The 21,206-nt window shown below is 37.2% G+C and overlaps 1 protein-coding gene across 3 annotated transcripts; it reads right to left on the reverse strand.

Annotated features, from left to right (window-relative positions):
- Positions 1-1,408: 1,408 nt before the first annotated feature.
- On the reverse strand, positions 1,409-20,511 carry LOC111464814 (magnesium transporter MRS2-11, chloroplastic-like). Of its 3 annotated transcripts, none has more exons than XR_002714092.1 (15): positions 20,065-20,511; positions 19,198-19,270; positions 18,856-18,926; positions 18,615-18,700; positions 18,430-18,520; positions 12,508-12,576; positions 10,138-10,218; positions 9,822-9,987; positions 9,675-9,720; positions 5,061-5,141; positions 4,513-4,595; positions 2,240-2,283; positions 2,016-2,127; positions 1,800-1,868; positions 1,409-1,653 (listed from the first exon to the last, which is right to left on the reverse strand). XR_002714092.1 is itself a non-coding variant. In XM_023109058.1 (14 exons), exons 1-13 carry the CDS (start codon positions 20,440-20,442, stop codon positions 2,032-2,034), a joined length of 1,365 nt encoding a protein of 454 aa, XP_022964826.1. In that variant the 5' UTR covers positions 20,443-20,511; the 3' UTR covers positions 1,409-1,868; positions 2,016-2,031. The 3 variants fall into 3 exon arrangements, 1 of the variants encoding a protein (XP_022964826.1); XR_002714091.1 differs by having other exon boundaries at positions 1,409-1,728; XM_023109058.1 differs by having other exon boundaries at positions 1,409-1,868.
- Positions 20,512-21,206: the final 695 nt, after the last annotated feature.

Raw genomic sequence — 21,206 nt, forward strand, 5'->3', positions numbered from 1 at the left:
TTTTTTTTTTTTTTTTTTTTTTTTTTTTTTTTTTTTGGTTTGAGATGGGTTAAAATTTTAAAAATGGGTTGGGTTGAGTTGTTTCGGTTCAACTAGGTATGTGTATATCGGTATTGACTAACCGTAGAGTTCTAATTCTTCGAAGCATAGTTTGTGAAGGAAAGAAATAAAAGAAAATAGTAAAACTTCATTGACAGTTGATCATTTGTTGAAGGAGGAAGGCAAGGTTGTCGACTCAACTTTTTCTACGTCTACTCAATCCTTGGTACAATCGTCACTATCTTCAGTATGATACCATGTTGTGGAAAGTATTCAAGTTGTCAATTTAATTCTTTTTACAAATCTTTCAAACTTGACTTTCTCTTTTGTCGTGGATTGAGTATCAAGGTTTAAGCAATGTTCTTTTGAGGTTGCAATAGCAACTCTCATATTTTATATATGCAATAATCTAAGGGGCGATATCTTCTTTAATCTTTCTTAGATTTGACTTTTACAAATTATAGATCTTTAATCTTTCTTAAGGAATGAGAAAAATCTTTTACAAAGCATCATGACCTTGGAAATTTCTCATTTTACCATTTAGCTTAATCATTTAATAAATCATATACATTCCATAAATAAATAAATTAATTAATTATAATAATTTATTTAAATATCTATTTAATTTCTTTTGACAATAAATGTCAAATACACACATTGCCCTAAAGACTTTGCTTGATGGAACCAAAAAAAAAAAAAAAAAAAAAAATCTTAAAACTACCTTTCTTGATATATTTTTTTTATAAGTTATATAACAATTTTTTTATTTAACTATTTACTTCTTTTTAGAACAATCATTTTACTTATTGACTTACTAAAATAATTGTCTGAATTGATTAAGTATCAACTTTGCCAGATGTTTGACTTTATATATATACCAACCCTCATGACAAATATAACTTTAAATACTAAATCATCCCTTAACTCATGATAATTCATACCAAATTATCAAGACAAAAGAATAAATCATCCACCTTCTGGTTGTCATTGCTCGATCACTTCCTTTTCCACCAAGTGATTGCTTAGGGACCTTAGCCTACAATCTGGGCGGTTTCCCTCTTAACTTTGGATCTCAGCACCACAAAAGTCTATCTGTGCAAATGATCTAAGCCTGTATTTAGAGTTTCTTTGGAGTTGGTAAGGTGAAATGGGGCCACCCTAGCCCATTGAATGCTCTACCTCAAGCCTCGACGTCATATGCTCTACTGAAATAGATTTTGCAGAAAACCAACTATATCCGATTTTGGTTGATTTAAGAGAAATGTTTCGATTAATTTTGAGTGATACAAATATATATTACATTCACTCAATTATTTTCTAAACTAAAGCATAAAAACAAAGAGATCTCAATGCACTTCAATCCAATACATTAAACAAATTTAAAAATATAGATATTAAAGATTTTCAAAAGTTTTATCATTTCAAAATGAATGTTGAAGGCCAACCGAGCATACTTAAGTGAATAAGACATTAATTACCATCTTAAGGGTCGATATTTCAATCTCCCACTACGAAACAATACGATGAATGGAACTCCACCTGCTCCCCATTTCAATTGATTTCAAACTCAGGATGAGCATCCAGGTTAGGAGGCAGATTCAAAGATTTCTCCTCCTTTTGTGTTTCATTAACCAAACTGAATCAGTATGGGGATGGTACCAATATTGGGCTATAGCCTAATAAATGCAGCTGCCACCATATCATATTATATGAGAAAAATGAATATTCATATGATACACATAATGGATATATGGCCATACCCTTAACAATTTGCTTCCCCATCGGTGGGATATAACAACAGCCCCTCCAATATTTGAATGTTGAATAACCTGTGCAAACTCATGAGATTAGATGAATATGTTTTGTTGTTTAATACACAAACATGTTAATTTGATTAAAAGCTTAAATTCTATTATACCCTACAAACTTTCATATTTATAGTATGGTAAATGAATGAATAAGTGGGAAAATGATACCTGAAGAAGTATTTAGCTATAGGATTCTCCTATCTCTGAGATACGAATACATGAGAAAGAATGCCACAACAGCGCCAAAAATTATCCCAGCTGTTGTTAACCAGAAGGCAAACTGCATGCATCATGTCAAGTGCATCAAATTTACAACACATACGAAATAGAGACCATTGACGATGTTGCATGAATTTGAACATTGTTTATAAATTGGGTTTTAGAGAACGTACCACGTGTTCTTCAAGGTATGATCGTAAGTTCATGCCGAATATTCCTGCAAAATGGACGGGAAAAACAATGACCAAAGGTAACTTGTTCTCTCCCAGAAAAGAAAAAAAAAAAAAATCACGTGGAGTGCCTTTATGAGAGATTATTTGTGTAATAGCTCCCTTCAGTCTCATATCACTTATAGAATAAATTCCTATAATTATGAAATCTATATGTGACGAGGAATAAGTAATTTTTTTTAAAAAATTGCATTGACTAATTATGCCTACTATGATCAATTCGGGTGAAAAGATAGAAGAAGGGGCGTGGGGTAATAATTTTATATTGATCCGAACCAATCCATATGCTCCCGTATTTAATAAGATTCCAGCTAGAAGGGGAAGAAATTCTTTTGTTGAAGTTATCCATGCAACATGTTTCTTTTCTCTTTTCTTTATTTACAGCTTATTACAGAAGCAGCTCGACTGCATTTTCATACTCAAAATTTACAAGTGACTCAAGCCCAGCCTCAATTAGAAAAAGAAAATCTTGCTTGAATCGGGATCGAAGATACTTGGGTTCTATTAAAGGAATAAACTGCAGCGAACAACGTTTGATTCTTTTGCTATATTCCTCTTACCCTTTTTGCTAGATTAGACTAGGTTTTAGGAGGCAATCCTAGGAAGACCAACTTTTTTATCATTGCTTGTACGAAAGGCCGTCTCATTTAGTTCAGATGGAGGTCTTTGGAAATCCGCCATTTAGCAGGCTGGCTTTCTTTTTGCAACTCTTAGAAGCCTTTCTTTTTGCAACTCTTAGAAGCCTTTCCATACAGAGAAACAATAGGACTTTTTTAGAAGCCTTTCCATAGAGAGAAACAATAGGATTTTTAAAGATTTTGAGAGATTGAGAAGAGGTTTCATTCCTGTATATCACATTTTTATTTGGTCATCAATTTTTATTATTTTCAAGGATTTTTGTAATGGTCTACTTTTTCCAGCCGTGCAACGTCGTGATCTTAGCATGCTCATGACAAGCCTTAAGGGGTACTCAAGCCCCATTCACATTTTTCGCCTGGTTTCGTCGGACCTTAGGCGAGATTTATCTTCGTCAACAAAACATCACTTGTGCAGAATCCAAGCTTGTTCGGCCATACATGCCACCTACGCGTGCATGTTCAATCGTCTTTGACATAGCAACATTGCATCTCATCGTCATCTTAGTTCCCAATAGCACAACCCATGCACCGTGATGTCATCCCAGTTCTCGGGACACCTCACCATCTTGGCTCGCTCGGGCACATCCACTGGGAACTGACCCATGTGTGGATCATCTCTTTGGGACATCCGGAACATCCATCTATTTAGGTTCTCTCGAGCATTGGGCTCTACCGTGTCCATGCTAAACCATTTATGGGCATACATTCCAGATAGCAGGTGTCTAATCCAACCTCCGACACATGAGTTGAGGCGCAATACCGACACTCGTGCATAGTCCGTCAAGTATTCGATTGACACCAATTGTGGTGAGCTTTCATCTTCCATATCAACGGACTTAATTCTCGAGCCGCATGTTGAAACTCATATCGAAACCCCAACTTCTAAGGTTATGGCCTGGGGCCCTACCTAGCTCTCTTCGAGCTTGTCTTCGACACTTTTGTCGCCTCGTTCTCTCTCAAACTTTGCATATGTCTCAACTTAGCTTCAATGCACACTCTTGGTGTTTTGAATAATGCACCGTCCTCGATTGCATCATGACACTTCTCAATCTTGACCCTCACGTGGCCAGATGAGCACCAATTGAGGGTCACAACTGACTTTCTCTCAATCTCAATGAAGATGGGACATATGGGTGCTTTTTTTTTTAGTTTTTCTGTTTAGTTTTGTTCCTTTACTCTTATGCTATTGCCAAAATTGAAGCTTTTTTTCAGTATAGTTAGTTTGGTTGCCTCTTGTTGTTAGGCTATCTGCCATGTGTATTTTTCCATTTTTGCAGAAGGGACTTTTTTGTTTCTCTTTTACATCTTAGTTTTAAAAGTTCTGGTAGATTACTTGAGTATTTTGTAGGTAAATGCAACTGTTACCCTATTTTCTTCCGGCTGAAATTGTAATTTCCTTCAGGCCTTATCTGGCTTATATCAGTTAAGTTGCTTAGGTTAGGTTTGATCTTTGCTTTCATACACTGTTTTTATTCTGAGCATATAAAGTTCCCTTAATGGTAACTGAGAATATGATTTAGATCACTTCAGGTCAATACTCCTAATTCGAATATGCACGATATCTCTTAAAGGGCATACCTGCAACCAGAGCGCCAACAGCCACACAAAATGTCCCAACTTGGAGAAGCAATTCTACTCTGCTAACCTCTAGTCGCCGCGAGCTAATTAGAAGTAGAAAAAACAAATAATTACGAGGCTGAAACATACTTGACAAACTTTGAGAGGGGAAAAACAGAAAAATGAAGAATTATTCCTTAAAGGTATCTTCTGCTCCTACTTGGTACAGGAAGTGGGAATTTGATTAACCACAAAAAAAGATTAAATCTATTTCCTATAAATAAAATAACATACGGAAGTTATGATAATTAAGCTATGGGATCTATATATTACTGTCAGGCTTTTGAGATGCATGTTCTGTCAAGCTTATGACTCCCATTCTTTCAACCTCGGTTTCTTTCAAGTATTATTCTAAAATGTGACAAGAAACACAAATCCCTCAAAACTAGAGCAGAAACATCAACAAAAGGAAAATATTATAAAACCTCAAACTCAAAGGAAATTAAACAATATGAACTTGCAAGCAGAAGAAACCATTTAACAGGAAAATGTAAGAAGGCAGTTCAGACCTCAAATTGACGGCAATAGAATCTTCCATTTCTTTTGCAGAATCCAGAAGCCTTTCCGCCTGACCATGACAAGATTCGCATCTGCAGATGCAGACAGATAAAATTACGTCAATTAGTTTGAAGAGTTTCATAAGTTTGTACCAACCACAACAATTAGTTAAGGGTTTCAAGTTCTTGAGGAAAAGAATCCTTAAATATGATGAAGACGACCCCATAAGGAAATACATTGAATAAAATAAACAAGACTACCAAGGTCCATTAGTTCATAATGATTTAGTTCTTGGACATTTAATTTTGTATCCATTTCCTTGAACTTTAGTGCTAACTACATACTTTAAAATTTGTAATAGCTTAGTCTCCATCGAGAAAATTGTATGAAGTTTTAACAAGACTTCTTCTTACCTATGTAGATCGCTAAACTCATTAAAAATCAAGTGTTCATGAACTACAAAAATTATCAGAGTAAGGATCAATTTGATCCAAATTTTAAAGTAAAGGAGCTAAGATGGACTAAATTGTTGCAAAATAAATTTCAAAGACTAAATGATTACTTCCGGAAAGTTTGGAAATCAAAAATATATTTTTTTTATTTCAGTTCTATATATGAGTATAACCAAATTAGTAATACAAATAAATCACAATGCCAATGCAGTGACACAGTAGTAGCTGCTACAATTCATTTAGGATATCCAATTCAACATATAATTTTTCAAAGGAGAAGCTCTTTAGATTTAAACTGCCATGATCCATGGAGGCATTGGTCGCTTCAATTTGTTATGATTGATTACCAAGGACTATAGAAAGTGGTATCAATGCATTAGTTCCAAGGGCGTGCCTATCAATGCATTAGTTCCAAGGGCGTGCCTATCAATGCATTAGTTCCAAGGGCGTGCCGAGAGGAAGACAGATGGATAGCCGTCTAGAATGATAAATGGTCTAAATTAAGGTCAAGAGAAAAACAACGAAAGGGTGGAGCACAGATAAGTGAGTCCACTGCATTAGTGTGTGATGGAGGAAGATATTGAAAACCGAATGTGAGAAAGTTAAACTTACCCGTTACTAATATTTGGAGGTAAAGATCAAGACAGAAAGACTTCTGAACAGAAGAGATGTTTTTCAGTCGACCAGATCAATGAATGGGAAAAACTAAAAGTGATAGCCCTAAGTATGACCAAAGATGCAATGTTCTAATACCTTGGCAAAAAGCTCAAAAGAAACATTGGAAATTCACAGACGACATAGAGAGAAAGGTATCCGTTTCTTCCTTTGCTCAACATCGATTGTATGAAATATGACATCTAATTGGACGTCCTCAAGGCTATTATCCCCACGATTCAAGGCATCACAAGAAAGGACGTCCTCAAGGTTTTTCTTGGAAATCATACAAGAGGGAAGTCATAGAGTCAAAACTCACCTATAATTTTTCAAGTTTTTCTTTTTTTTTTTTTCTTTCAAAGATTACTACACGAGAACTGTTAGGTGAGTGGGATGCTTCCACGAGTTGGAGCTTTCCCAATTTATAGTAGAATCCACCAACTATATCTCAAGATTTCGAGGGAGCTTTGGTGACTACAACGTCATACTACCTAAATACAGGAAACTCACTCCCCTAAAATTTAGCATCAAGCTTATGACTTCGCTAAGTCCAAGTTTATCCTATTCTATAAGGATATTTTAACTTGGAAGCTTGCTCTCTATGCCAAGTGCTTTCACTCGAGTTCCTTTACCCTTGTGCATGAACTCCTACATATCGCCCTTGTGCATGCACCCGCCCAGGAAGACACAAGCCCCAACTATCACAAGCATCCTACCCTCCTGTTGGTGCCTGCTTGTCATCCATGTTATGCCATCCTCGTGGTCATGGGGATTCTGACCACCCACAAGCGCCACCCCAAGGTATGTGCCTAACTCTCATACTGTCATTTTACGGCTTGGCCTAATGTTTGCTCTCTAGTGTGCTGCCCCACATACCATGCTACTGGCTCATGTAAACCTATCGGCTTTGAGAGTCCTAAAAATTGCCATAACGCCACCTCCTCGACCAGTACTGTTGTATATGGTCTTCAAATTGCCATAACGCCACCTCTCTTCCCCAAGAAACTTCTTGGTCACCCTCACCTTTCCATTTTATAAGGTAATATGTCCATCAATTCTTTTTGCTCATCCTCATTGTTCAATGGTCCAAGATTTCTGCGACTTCTTGCTCAAATTGTTTCTGGATAATAACTGGGGCTCACTTGGTCTGTCTTCGGTTTCTGTCAATCAAATCTTGTGAAAAAGGCTCGCGGAAACTCATGTGAAATGTTAGGTGGACCTTCAATCATTCAAGTAATTTCAAAAGGTAAGCCACGTTGCCTACTCGTTTGACAACTTTGAAAGGACCATCGCATCTCAACACCAAACCTTTGTGCACATTCTTGCCTCAGCTTCTTCCACATCTAGGGAGTCAGATTTAGCAATACGAGTTCTCCCACTACAAACTACAAGGGTTGTCTTCCCTCATCCACATACTTCTTCAATCTATGTGCAACTTTTTCCAAGCTGTTTCATGCTCAGTCCATTTCTTGCTTGTCACAAGAGAAATTATGAGTAGTAAAGCACCTCCCCCCAGTGTGCTATTTCATTACCACATAAGGACAAGGAGGTTGTTCCTTGGTTGTTAATTTTGGCGGAGTTAGACCAGTAATAGAGGACTTGTTATAATAGAATTGGCCCACATCAAGTAAGATCCCCCAATTCCATTGACTTGTCATTGCATAGTGTCTATGGTGTACTCTTCCAACAATGTGTTGGTTCTTTTGAGATGCTCATCTATCTATGGTAATTTTTCAAGAAGAACTTCAGTTTTTCTTGAAAAACAACTCCGCAGGTACATCTGGTAGGACATGCATGTGGCGCTACCATAAATACTGCGTACTTAGCAAACCTTTCAACCTATGAAGATAGAAGCCAATCCAACAATGAAGTCTGTGGACACCGATCTTCCACAATTTCTATGGAATATAAAGAGGTTTAAGCAAGCTAGCCTCTTTTCCTTCCACCTTGACTAGTTGGCACACTACACAAGTTTTTACATACGCATCCAGATCCTCATGCATCTTGGGCTAGAAATATGTCGTGATAGAAAGACTTGCATCCGTTATACTGTGACTAGTCCACTCAGGATCATGCATCTTACACATCAACTCCTTCCTCAGTCCCCCTGACTAGGGACCGAAAGTCGGCTCCCTTAGTACAGATCGGCTTATTCTCAAGTCAATAGCTAATTACAATGCCTTCCCGAATCTCTTCCAAGGTTTTGGCTGGTTGACATATCTTGTCAAGAAAACTTGTCAAGGGAAGTTAATGCTGCAACATATGTACTTACTTCTTGGCAGCTTAGAGCATCGAGTACCGTGTTCTGGCTTCTTGGTTTGTGCAACAACGTGAAGTCCAACTCCTCGAGGAGCTCTTGCAACCTTGTCTGTTTAGGGGTTATCTTCTTGTTGGTTTTGAATGAGTGTTGGCTATAATGTTCATCACCACAACAAACTTCATGTCGAGCAAATAATGTCTCCAGGTATCAAGACAATGGACCACCATTTTTTTTATGTGGCAGTAAAAAAGAAGGTTCCAAAGTTAGGCACATTCCATGTCCACGAGGATGGCATAGCGGGCAGGACAAGCAAGCCTCGGCGAGGGGGTCGGACACTATTAACAGCATGGGCATGCTCACAGGCAGCACGCACTCGCCAAGGTGCACATATGCATACACAGGAAAGCGCACATACAACAGGGACTGCGAAGGTAGTGCTCACACATGGATGGTAAACCGTTCTCTTCTCAGATTTTTGGCAAAAAAAAGTAGTCTAAATGCTAAGAAAATGGAGTGACGAACTTTAGTGAAAGAACTAGTGGAGAGCAAGCTTCCAAGTCAAAGTATCCCTAAAGGATAGGAGAAAAACTTGGGTTGGACCTAAAATTACCAAAGTCAAGAACTTGATGCTAAAGTTAGGAAGTGTTTTTACTATATTTAGGTAGCATAACCTGTAATAACCAAAGCTCGCTTGATATGTAGAGATTAGTTGGTGGATTGTACTATAAATTGGGAGAGTTCTAACTTGTGCAACTATCCCACACACAATAAATAGTTCTCCAGTGTCTTTGAGAGAAAAAGGAAAACTGGGGAATTCTCCCTTTAGCCAATTCTGTGGTTGTTCATTAGTGTGCTTGCATTCTTCTAATGGATTTGAACAAGCGTACACATATTGCCAACGCATATTACAGGGAAAACTTTGTGCAAAATGGTTTACTCATGCCATTAACAGCACCACTTCCAAAGATTCCCAACATACGTGTGCAAGTTTTTTGTTCCTTCACATGTTACTATGATTTCTATAACAGGAAGCATATATATTATTACCATTTATAATATGTTTAACATTAAATCAATATATGTTTAACATTAAATTATATATATATATATGCGCACGTGTGCATGTTTTATAAAAAATCATTAAATAAGTCATTAACATTTATTTATTATATTATAGACTGAAATGAAAATACATGTATGAAATTTGTAGCCTGCTCCCCCTTAAGTGTGGGATGTGGCTTATCTAATATCAAAATTACCTCTGGAGATAATTTTCCAACAGCATTTCTATTTCTTCTTCCTCGTCTGCAGATAGAAAGTTCAATAAAATATCACAAAAAGGGTTGCACAGTGAAATCAAGGCTGAAGAAAATAGTGAATGAAGCAGCTGAAAGTGTATAACTTGCCATCAGCAATCTCCTTATCCAAAGGAAGAGAGCACTCCACATCATCATTTCCTTTATTAATCGTGCAATTTCTTCCCATAATACAGATGCGTCGTATTTCTTGCGGGTCCTCCAGAAGATCAAGAAGCATTTGTCTAAGAGCCCCTGCCCTGGAACCTAATTCTACCTGGCAATCAAATTGGCGGTAGAGGGGATCATATTAAAATTACTCATTTTGTTGCATAACATAGCGAGGTATATTTTGAATTTAAGAAAAAATAAATAAAATAAAACAAAATAAAATAACTCTATCCAAAATAAGTTCCAAAAGCTGTACCAAAGTCTGCTTGCTGATGCGAAGTTGTTCCAACACATCTGCAGTTAATTTGTTGGGCAATACCTCAAGTAGAGCTTGAACCTGAAGCCAGACGAACTTTATAAATAAGCTTTCCTTTTTTTCTTTCTTTTTCTTTGTAAATGAGGTTTCCTTTGTCACTACAGCTGTGGGAAGATCAGGCATAATAAAGAGAAGAAACATTTATCCTTTATGTTTATATTCCACGAATACATTATTAATTGAAGTTTGGTAATTTTATCATTATTTTATCATTTTATTATTGGAGGGCTTGAGATTGGGAATTGAAGGACTTGTAACAAAGCCCGGTTGGTGAAATGGATTTGGCATTTTCCCCTCGAGTTTAGCTCTTTATGGCTATTGTGGAAGGATACTTATTCTGAGCTCCCTTCTTTTTCTCATCTTGTCCATTGCATTGTGGTTGAGGGGAAGGAAACATATTTCTAGGAGGATCAGTATGTGGGGGATAGACCTCTCTGCACTACGATTTCTCGTCTTTACCACATTTCCTCCTTGAAAAATCGTTTTGTAGCTGATATCTTAAATTGGTCTGGAAGCTCCCCCTCTTTTTTATTTGGGTTATGTCGTCCTTTGTCCGCTAGCGAAATAACAGATGTTATGCTTTTCCTGTCTTTGATAGGAGAAGTTTTTAGGAATAGGACAAGGGATGTGCATATTTGGAGTCCTAATTCATCGGGGGTTCTCTTACAGCTCCTTTTGTTGCTTATTAGACCATCTTCCCACTAGAGATTCTGTTTTTCCGGCCCTCTAAACGATCAAGATTCCAAAAATGTTAGGTTCTTTGTCTGGTACATTATCTATGGTCATGTGAGTACTCTGGATCAGCTCTCAAGAAAGTGGTCTTCATTGTTGGTATTTTGTTGTATCCTTTGTCAGAGGGGAGAAAACCTGGATCATTTACTTTGGAATGGTGACATTGGGAGTTATTTTCTAGAGGCATTTGGCTTTTGCACATCACAGAGACCTATTTGAGATGATCAAGGAGTTTCTTGAGGTTTGTCGGGGTGTATGTGTTATTTTGGGATCTTTGGAGGGAGATGAACGATAGAGTACATAAAGATTTGGAAAGGAACCCCAACAATGCGGGGCCCTTGCTATATTTCATGTTTCTCTTTGGTTTTAGGTTAGTTATTCTAGGTGTTATTAAATGTTCTTTCTTTAGAGGCGCTCCTTTTCTGTGGGCTGATTTTTTTTTTTTTTTGGTGGTAGTCCGTGTATTCTTTAATTTTATAATAAAAATACCACGAGCGAAAGAGTGCAATGTCAACTTTATTTTAAGCCAACCAATGGGGAGACGAATCTTTGCCCCATTGAAATTTAATTTGGAAATTTAAGATGCCAAAAAAGGTCGAAGTCTTCCTTAGGTCGCTGTCTCAGAAGTTTGAATACTCACGAAAAACTTCAAAAGGAAATGCCGAAATTGGGTGATGTTTCCCTCTGTTTGTTGTGTATGTTTACAGAAGGAAGAATCCCTAGACCATTTCGTCCTTCACTGCCCCCTTTTTGCGGATAAAGGGTTCCAGGGTTTATTTTAAGAATTTAGCGTTGAGTTTTCGAAGGTTTGTTGGTGATAGGGGAAAAGTCATTTGGCGTTGTGCAACGCGCTCTCTTCCTCGGGGCCTTTGGAGGGAAAGGAACAACCAAGTGTTTGAAAATAAGTTCTCTCCTTTTGATTATTTTTGTTTTTGCTACAACAGAATGCCTCTTGGTGGTGTACAAATCATGCTAAATTCTTTTGTAATTACAGTCCTTTAATGATAATTAACGATTCGAAAGATTTCCTTTGTTAGTTCTTTAGGGGGGGGGATAATCTCTACCCACTGCTCTTAGGCCATCTCTTTTGGTTCTCTAGAAGAACATACGTATTAAAAAAAACTTATCATTGTAATTAATACCCAATAATATTGTTTTCGAAACATAGAAGGATCCTAAGGCCAGAAGAATGCACAAAGGAATTGAACCCAACTGAGAACTTCAATTTTTCTTCAAGTTTGTCGCCTAGTCTAAGGAATTTGTCCATTTGTTTCATGTAGCCACAACTCTATATAAGCATTATAATTTTTCAATCAAGACTAAGAGAATAAATTTCACAAAAAACCACAACGTGTAAATTTATTAACATTGAAACAGACATACAAAATCAAGCCTACAATAGCAATTCTAGACTGACGAAGAAGATAAAGCAATGAATACTAAATCTGTCCAGGTCGAACTGGTGGCAGATTGATCAAGTTTATTCTACTCTGATCTTTTCTAGGGGAAAAACAAGACTAAATGGGAGAAACAGAAAACGAATTTTTATATTTATACTCACTATGTTCCCATACTCACACGAGGTTCTACTTTCATTAGTCGCTGCTCCAAACGCTGTGTTCGTGAAAGCAATGCAGCTTCAACAACCTAAAATATTAAAAAAAAACGTACTACGGTAATACAACTTAAAGAAGAGAGTGCTTAAGATGAATGTCAAGCAAGCTTAATGCAAGTTACGAGAACACATGACCATGAACTATTGAAATAAACCACGGATTCAAGAAATACTGGTTCCTTTTCAGTCCGATTTTCTTTTTCATCGTTATGAGAAACTTTCATTTGCAGCCTAGTCATTTTTTTGTCAAGTTTTCTCCTCTTACATAACTCTTTCCTTTCAAATGTATGGTTCTTTACTGTAATAGCTAACTACAATATAGCCCAACAAGAGACAAGCTGAAAAACTTTCTTGGCCACTCAAAAGTGATGTCCAAATTGCTGGGTTTCTAGATTAGGGAGAATAACTTCTAATCATTTCCTGTCCTACTCGAAAGGCTGGCTGGGGGATACAAATGTGGGCTCTCACCTCTTTCAGGTTTGAAAATATGCAGCTTGATCATTAAAAAAATGAAAAATATTAATGTAATAGTCTACCTGGATAAAGCACGTATGCAAGGTTGGGTGGAACATGATTATATGATAAAATTGAAAGCTTTATAATCATCCGTCAAGTTTGGAACAAAGAGGTTGTCGGAGATGCTCACTAGTAAAAAAAATGGGTTTCTTTTCGTGATAAAGGGCCTTGGTTGATTTAGAAGACTCTTATCTCCACTTTGATTCTCAAAATGACATTAGGCTCAGCCTAAAGTTCCAGCATTTCGATTTCACAGAAAAAGAAGAAATTTTTTTAGAGATCAAGAACTAAATCTAAATGTCTCCATGATGAGAATCTCTCATCCTTCTATCGTTGGGCTAACTGATGGCACATATAACAAATTTTTAGACTCAGAGACAACTAATTTAAAAGGAGAAAGCCCTTTCTCTAATATAAAATGAGAGAGCCCGTTTAGAAAAGTAAACAAAGGTCTCACATTGTCTAGAAAATGGAAAGATTCGTGATATATAAATGAAGACGAGGCCTTTTGAACAAAACTAAAACTAGCTTATGCCAAAATAGACAATATCATACCATTGTGGAGAAATATGAAGAGTTCATTGTCCCCAATAGAGATATGTAGATAATATCATAACCTTGTGCACATTTGTAAAGATATGCAAACAACAAACTCTCTACCTATCTGAGTTAGGATTCAGATAGGATTAATGAACCCTCCACATGTTTCCACTTTGGCATAAACCCTCGTAACATTGTTTCAGTTTTACACAAAAATCTCATATCAATGGGGATAATTGTTCTCCTTATATAGCATGGATCTTTCCTAACCTTAGACAATATGGGACTATTTGTACTCCTCAATAGTACGATGTTAGCTACTTTGGACATAAACTCTCACCAGTTTGCTTTTAGTTTTACCCAAAAAAAAAAAACCTTGTATCATTGGAGATAATCGTAGAATTTTCCTCGACAAAATACCACCTGAGTCCCCTTATATAGTCATTCGTTTATCTACTCCCTACTAGCAACAATAGCTTGCTATTATCAAGACAGGCAACATGCTTGTATAGAGCCCAACCAGGGATCACGTTATGGGATATACCATTGTTGACCACTCTCACATCCTTAATATGTTAGGTTATGGAACTGTTGCTTATTTATAGTTTAGTCAACTGTTATACATAGTAATCAACTGTTATACATAGTAAAGCTATATATGGTAAATGATGTCATAACTAGTAAATAGTAAAAAGCTATATCCGGTAAAGCTATATATATGTAGATAGTGGTAAATGATGTCATAAATAGTAAATAGTAAAAAGTTATATATGGTAGATAGTTATATATAGTAGATGGTTATATCTGGTAAAACTATATATAGTAAGCTCCTTTCGGAGACTTTCTTCTCGAAAGAAGACAAGAAGCTAAGAGATCAGGTAATGACGAAATGTCCTATGTTTACTGTTTACAAGATTCTGATGAACTCGTAGATTGGGTATTAACATTCACCCTATAATAGAAGCACAGTAACAGAGATCTGTAGTCTTGATTGATATAACCATTTGACAATATATATATATATATATTCCCTCCGTCCGAGCTTTGAAAATGTACTTATGGATTCTTTGTATTCTCTCTGACTGTACATACCTGAAGTCATCAATACAAATCCTTTTAGCCAGAGTTCTCCTTGCATTTTCTCTCTCCTGTTCTTTGTGTTCATCTAGATCAAGTGTTTGCGTTGTTATGTGATCCTAACAACTAGTATCAGAGATAGGCGGAATTCACCACGATCTGTGAAGATGGAAAGCTTAAAAATTGGAATTGAGAAATTCGATGGATCCGATTTTGGTCACTGGAAGATGCAGATTGAAGATTATCTGTACCAGAAAGATCTTCACGAACCCTAGTTGAGGGCTATGCCGGATACCATGACCACGGAGCAGTGGAAGTTCAAGGAATGACAAGCGTTAGCGTTGATCCAATTGACGTTATCCAGAAACGTGGCGTTCAACATCATCAAGGAGAAGACAACGTTAGATCTGTTGAAGGTGGCAGATACTCAAGAAACTTCTGAGACTGTTGGAGAGGAACCAGCAGTGGAGAAAGTGACACCTGAATTGGTGTTGAGAAGATCATCCAGTACTATCAGTGTACCAGATACGTATGTACCTTCATTACACTATCTGTTGTTGACTCTGATGAAAGGGAACTAGAGTCCTTTGATGAGGCCCTACAGTTGGAGGATACAACCAAGTAGGAGCAAGTCATGGATGATGGGATGTCAAGCTTCAAAAATGCGTTGTACTGAGGCTGAGTACGTGGCAATAGCTGAAGCTGGAACGGAGACGATATGGATGACTGACTATCTAGAATTGAATATGGATGGCTGACTATCTAGAAGAATTGAACATGAAGCAACACGAAAAGATTCTTTATAGAGATAGTTAGAGTGTCATACAGTTGGTGAGGAACCCGATCTATCATTTAAAGAAAAAACACAGAAGGCGATACCATTTCACTCGCAGGTTAGTGGAAGATGGTGATGTGTTTAGAGAAGATAGAGGGTGCAAAGAATCCAACAAACATGTTACAAAATGTGTTGATGTTGGAATATTGAGGTTGTGCAAAACCTCAATTGGTATGGTGCACTGAAGATGTTCACGGTCGTTTGAGAATGAAATTCTTGGTTGACTGGATCAGTCTCCAAGTGGGAGAATTGTTAGGTTATGGAGCTTGTTGCTTATTTATAGCTTAGTCCGCGATTATATATAGTAAAGCATATATGGTAAATGACTACGTTGTCATAAATAGTAATTATAGCTTAGTCCGCGGTTATATATAGTAAAGCATATAGGGTAAATGACATATAAAGTAAATTGTCATAAATAGTAAAAGGTTAAGGAGCTCGTTGCTTATTTATAGCTTAGTCCGTGGTTATATATAGTAAAGCAGTAAATGACATATAAATTGCCATAAATAGTAAATAGCTCTGTATAGTAAAAAATAGCTCTGTCCGATAAAGCTATGTATGGTAGATAGTTAGCTTATTTATAGCTTAGTCAGCGGTTATATAGGGTAAATGACATATAAAGTAAATTGTCATAAATAATAAATAGTAAATAGCTCTGTATAGTAAAAAACTATATTCGGTAAAGCTATGTATGGTAGATAATTATATATAATAAATGGTTATATATGGTAAAGCTATATACAGTAAGCTGAACCATATATATATCCCCCATCATAGCTTTGAAAATGTATTTTTCTGTATTCTCTCTTACGGTACATACCTGACACCTGACGTCATCAATACAAATCTTTTTAGTCAGAGTTCTCCTTGCATTTTCTCTCTCCTGTTATTTGTGTTCATCTAGATCGAGTATGTGCGTTGTTGTGCGATCCTAACATAATCTCCTCCCCCATGAACAAAGATACTCTCCTAATCAATCTACCTTGATAGTACTATTCTTTATCTTACTATCAGTATGCTAAACTTGCTAGAGCTCTACTAGCTCTCACTCAAGTAGTTTTTGTTCAATCTAGGGTTTCATCTACAATTTCATATGACTCTAAGGTTCACTAATTTGTTGTGACTATGAGGATTTTACTAACACAGCTAGATTTAGACTACGGTCTTGAACCATTTTGTCAAAGACAACTAACCCCCACATACCTCTTTCGAATGGTATGGTACTATCCAATTTGAGCATAGTCTCATGCCTTAATTTTTTAGTTCACTTAAAACATATCGTATCAATGAGACGTTGTCTTTCATTTATATACGGAGATGTTCTCCTTGTCCAACCAATATAGAAGATTGATTGCGTTCCCACAACTCTTACAATGATAGATTAAAGAAGTTCTCCTTGTCCAACCAATATAGAAGTTTGATCGCATTCCCACAATTCATAAAATGATAGATTAAAGAAGATCGCATTCCCACAACTCTTGAAAGGGGCATGCAAAGTTGGTAGGTGTAAGGTGTCACGGTCGTACTTTCTCAATCGTGCAGCGTCGTGATCTTGACACGCTCAAGACCAGCTTTGAGGGGAACCCAAGTCCCATATTCATTTTTCGCTCGGCTTTGTAGCTTCATCGAATCTTCGGCGAGATTTGTCTTTGCCAACCGAACATCGGGTTGTGCGGGATCCAAGCTTGTTCGGCCACACACACCGCCTGCGCATGCATGTTCAATCATCTACAACACAATCGACTTGCCTGTACACTAGGCCAAGTCATTCGGCTCAACCTTGCCTTTACTCGGGCCAAGGTCTCTCGTATGCAACATGGCATCCAACATCATTTTTGTTCCTAATTAACATGGCCCATATGTATTGACGTCATCCCAAGTCACGGGGTGTCGTCGGCCATCGCAACTCACTCGGTCATGCCATCGAGAACGAGCCCTTGTGTCGTTTATAACATCAGAACATCCCGAACATCTATCCATCCGAGTTATATTGAGGCATTGGACCTCCCATGCCCATGTCATGTCATTTATGGACTCTGTACCGAATAGCAGGTGCATAATCCAACCTCCGACACATAGGTTGGGGCACAATACCAACACACCTGTGTCGTCCAGTACTGTCCTTGAAACACTCATTTCAAAGGGAGTCGCCCGAGACAATCAACGTTCGCCCTCACTGTGATACACGTATGTGCAACAACGTAGTTTACTTAGGCCACAGGGCCCAGGGGCAGTGGAGAGATGACACCATGCCTCCCCCTAAGATGCATTTTGAGGCATTTTCAATCCTTCTCGGGTAAACGTCATTTTGGCGAATGGTCATACAGTGTCGTAGAGCGTTCATCTGGTGTTCGATTGCCACCAAATTTGGCGAGCATTCATGTTTCATATAGACAGACTTGACTCTAGAACTGCATACCCAAATTCCTTTCAGAACCTTGACTTTTGAGGATTAAGGCCCAAAGCCCTACCCGGCTTTTCAACAAGTCTATCTTTGACACTTGTGTCTACTCGTGGACCATATCTTGCTTATGTCTCGTAGAAAAAATTCGATGTAAGCTTCAGAATTGGTAGGAACCTTTCACTGACCTCTCAAGGCCAGATTCTAATTTGAAAACCTTTATGGTCAGAACATATGAACAAATCCCAGAAGCTAATCTCACTTTCATCTGCTGACAACAACTATCAGGTCTACTTAGCAACTTGGATTCACAGAATGGTATAAGAATTCTCAAAAGCAGTTAGTGGTAATTTTTCATTGCTTCTGGCAGTAAGCTTCCTGGGGACCAAATTCTGATTAGGAAACTTCTTACCGTAGATGTACTGAAGTACCGCAGTCCATACGCTAATTTTGCTTGCATCTGCCAACTCTAACTATATGATGTAAAGTACTATATTTACAAGAATTACTAACCTCAAGTTCAAATGGCATTGCTGGCACTCCATTCATGCTTTTTGGGTTCAATCGTGGCAACAATGATTCAATAAAAGCCTGTCCTCCTGGACTGAAGATGATCACCATCATGCAAAAAGAATTGCAATGTCAGAAATGTTGTACGAGAGAAAGAATATGGCACCAGTTCCAAGTTAGATGGATACCGGTTATAATCGAATATGAGGACACAGTCCGGCATAGCTATTGCTCGCAGCGATCCCAGATTAAGTAAAATAGCATTTTCACGGACCTGGGATTTGAACCACAAAAAAAATATTGCTAGTATCATTTATCGACTTTAATTTCTTAATTTCATATGCTTATGCCAAATGCTAACACTTCAACATAAAAAGCTTATAATCTAAAAGATACAATCGGGAACTAAAATGGTGGAAATCAACATACCAGTAATGTAGGCATTGAGTTTGTCAAAAATAAAGATGGATCAACACTCCGGACATCACGTGGACGAAGCCCTGATAGTTAAAAGAATATCCACAAGAGAAAAAAATGAAAGGAAAACATATATAGTTTCTTAACAAAAAGTAGCAAATCATATTATTTGTCATCCCACGGTTATCTATATGTGAAGGGGTAAAAATCCAACAGTGAGACATCCGGTAGCAATTTACATTCCAGAAAGAAAGTGCACAGAAGTCAATGCAGACTAAAAGTTTTCAACGGCATATACATCTAGAAGCTAAACATCGAAAAGAGAACCAGAAAGTTCTGATAAGATTTACTCACCACTTGACTTCAACAGCTGACGTCTGTTTATCTTCCTAGTAGATACGGCACCATTGGCTTTAACCTCTAATACCTAAGTTGTCAATAAAGATGAACATTGGGAGTTAGATCTCCCCTTCATCTAAGAAAGAATCCCTCAGATAAATCTCCACAGTTGAGGAATCAAATCAGTGGAAGGATTATATTAAATATTCTTCCATAAGCTTAAATTTTGTAAATATTCTGCCCTTAAAATAGAAGTTTTTTTTTTTTTTTTTTTACCTCAAAGAGGAGTGAATACCAGGAATTAAACTCCTCAAAAGTCATAATTGTGCATCATGTCTTTGATGGGGTATGATTTATGCAGAGCATATGAAATAAGATTTGTCCCCTGACAAACGTTGGTGTACCTTAGAAACAGGTTAGAAGTTCGAATGAACTCTAAAAAAAGTATAAAACAAGAGGTTGTAGGCCGCTAATGTCTTTAATATTTACAAAACATTAAATTACTACAAGATTAGATGCACTTAAAACTGTTTAAAATTTTAACATTAAACCTATTGCAACATAGCATCATAACTGGAACATCACTTATGGATGCAAGGAAGTCTTACTATTACTACTCAACGTTCTTCAACATCAAGAACAAAATTGCCCCTATTAGCAACTGACGACGAATAGGCATTGGCAGACTCAACATTCCCTAGCTAATCTCCCTCATGAACCAATAATTGACTTGATTCAAATTTTCGTTTCGATGTTAAAACTTTCTACTCTAATTCAACAACAAAAAAACAAAGACGAGAAATAAATTCCCTGCGGAATTGGAAGTAGCAGCAAACACATACCAATTCACGTAAAAAAAAAAAACGTTTTGAAGCAACAGACCTCATAAACCGACTCACGAATCGCAAGCGACAGATAATCACTCGGCGACGAGGAAGAAATCCTCTGCGCAGAAGCAGCAGAGACCACAGAGCTTTCTTGCTGAACACCAATATCATCCTCACGATCTCCCCCTTCGTCAACATCGGACATCAACGCTTCCGATTCACTCCACTGATCCTCCTCAGTGGACATGGAGAAACACTTGGTCCTGGAAGATAAAATCATCCTGCACTTCCGCGACGGAGGCAAAGAGGAAAGCCATGGAGATCGGAAGAAGCGCGATACGGAGCCGAGGTCAGAAATGAGAAGGTGGCGAGAGGACGAGGAGAGTGCTTGAGGAGGGAATCGAATGAGTTGTAGGGATGGATAGAGCGCCATTGGAGAGCGATACGAGCTCTCTGGTTGTGAACATTAAATGGGTTTTGAGCTTTTCTCGGAAGAAGAAGGAAAAAGAGGCGTAGTATTTATATATGGAATTAAATACGAATGGATAATGTTGAATAAATATTTTAATAAATAAAAAAATAATTAATTAGAAAAAATTTATGATTTGATTTCTCTCATTGGTTAAGGAGAGGTAGTTGCTTGGTTTCTGATTCGTCCAATCTTGGGATCTCCAATTAATTTCTAAATGGATAAAAATACATTTAAATTTTATTATAAAAAATAAAAAATACTCTTAAATTTTCTAAAAATTTCAATAATATTAACTTCAAATATATATATATATATTTAAAAATACACTGATAAAATATTTAAAAAATACTCTTTCTTTTAAAATTATTTAAAAAAATACTTGAGTTTTCGAAAGTTTCGTTCGTTTCTTAAATCGTTCGTTTCTTAAAAATTCAAAAATATTCTTACTATTAGTATCACATTTCAAAAATATTTATTAACTTATTTATGAAGTGAGTGATTTCATAATGAGATTAAAAAACGATGCTTCTTTGGTCACCAGTCATACCTACTCACGCCGGTATGAGAGCCCAAGTTATGCAAATATGATGTAGTGAAAGGTGCATGGTCACCAGTCATACCTACTCACGCCGGTATGAGAGCCCAAGTTATGCAAATATGATGTAGTGAAAGGTGCATGGTCACCAGTCATACCTACTCACGCCGGTATGAGAGCCCAAGTTATG

The sequence above is a fragment of the Cucurbita moschata genome, unplaced genomic scaffold (genome assembly GCF_002738365.1).
Source record: "Cucurbita moschata cultivar Rifu unplaced genomic scaffold, Cmos_1.0 Cmo_Scf00031, whole genome shotgun sequence".
Taxonomy (NCBI): domain Eukaryota; kingdom Viridiplantae; phylum Streptophyta; class Magnoliopsida; order Cucurbitales; family Cucurbitaceae; genus Cucurbita; species Cucurbita moschata.

Bases quoted from the DNA above. Each gene is read 5' to 3' on its own strand.
- LOC111464814 (XM_023109058.1), bottom strand. From the start codon at position 20,442: ATGGCGCTCTATCCATCCCTACAACTCATTCGATTCCCTCCTCAAGCA. The intron at 19,271-20,064 runs GTCTGTTGCTTC...TTGACAACTTAG, and splicing joins TTCGTGAGTCGGTTTATGAG to GTATTAGAGGTTAAAGCCAA. The intron at 9,721-9,821 runs GCAAGTTATACA...TTCTATCTGCAG, and splicing joins GGATAAGGAGATTGCTGATG to ACGAGGAAGAAGAAATAGAA.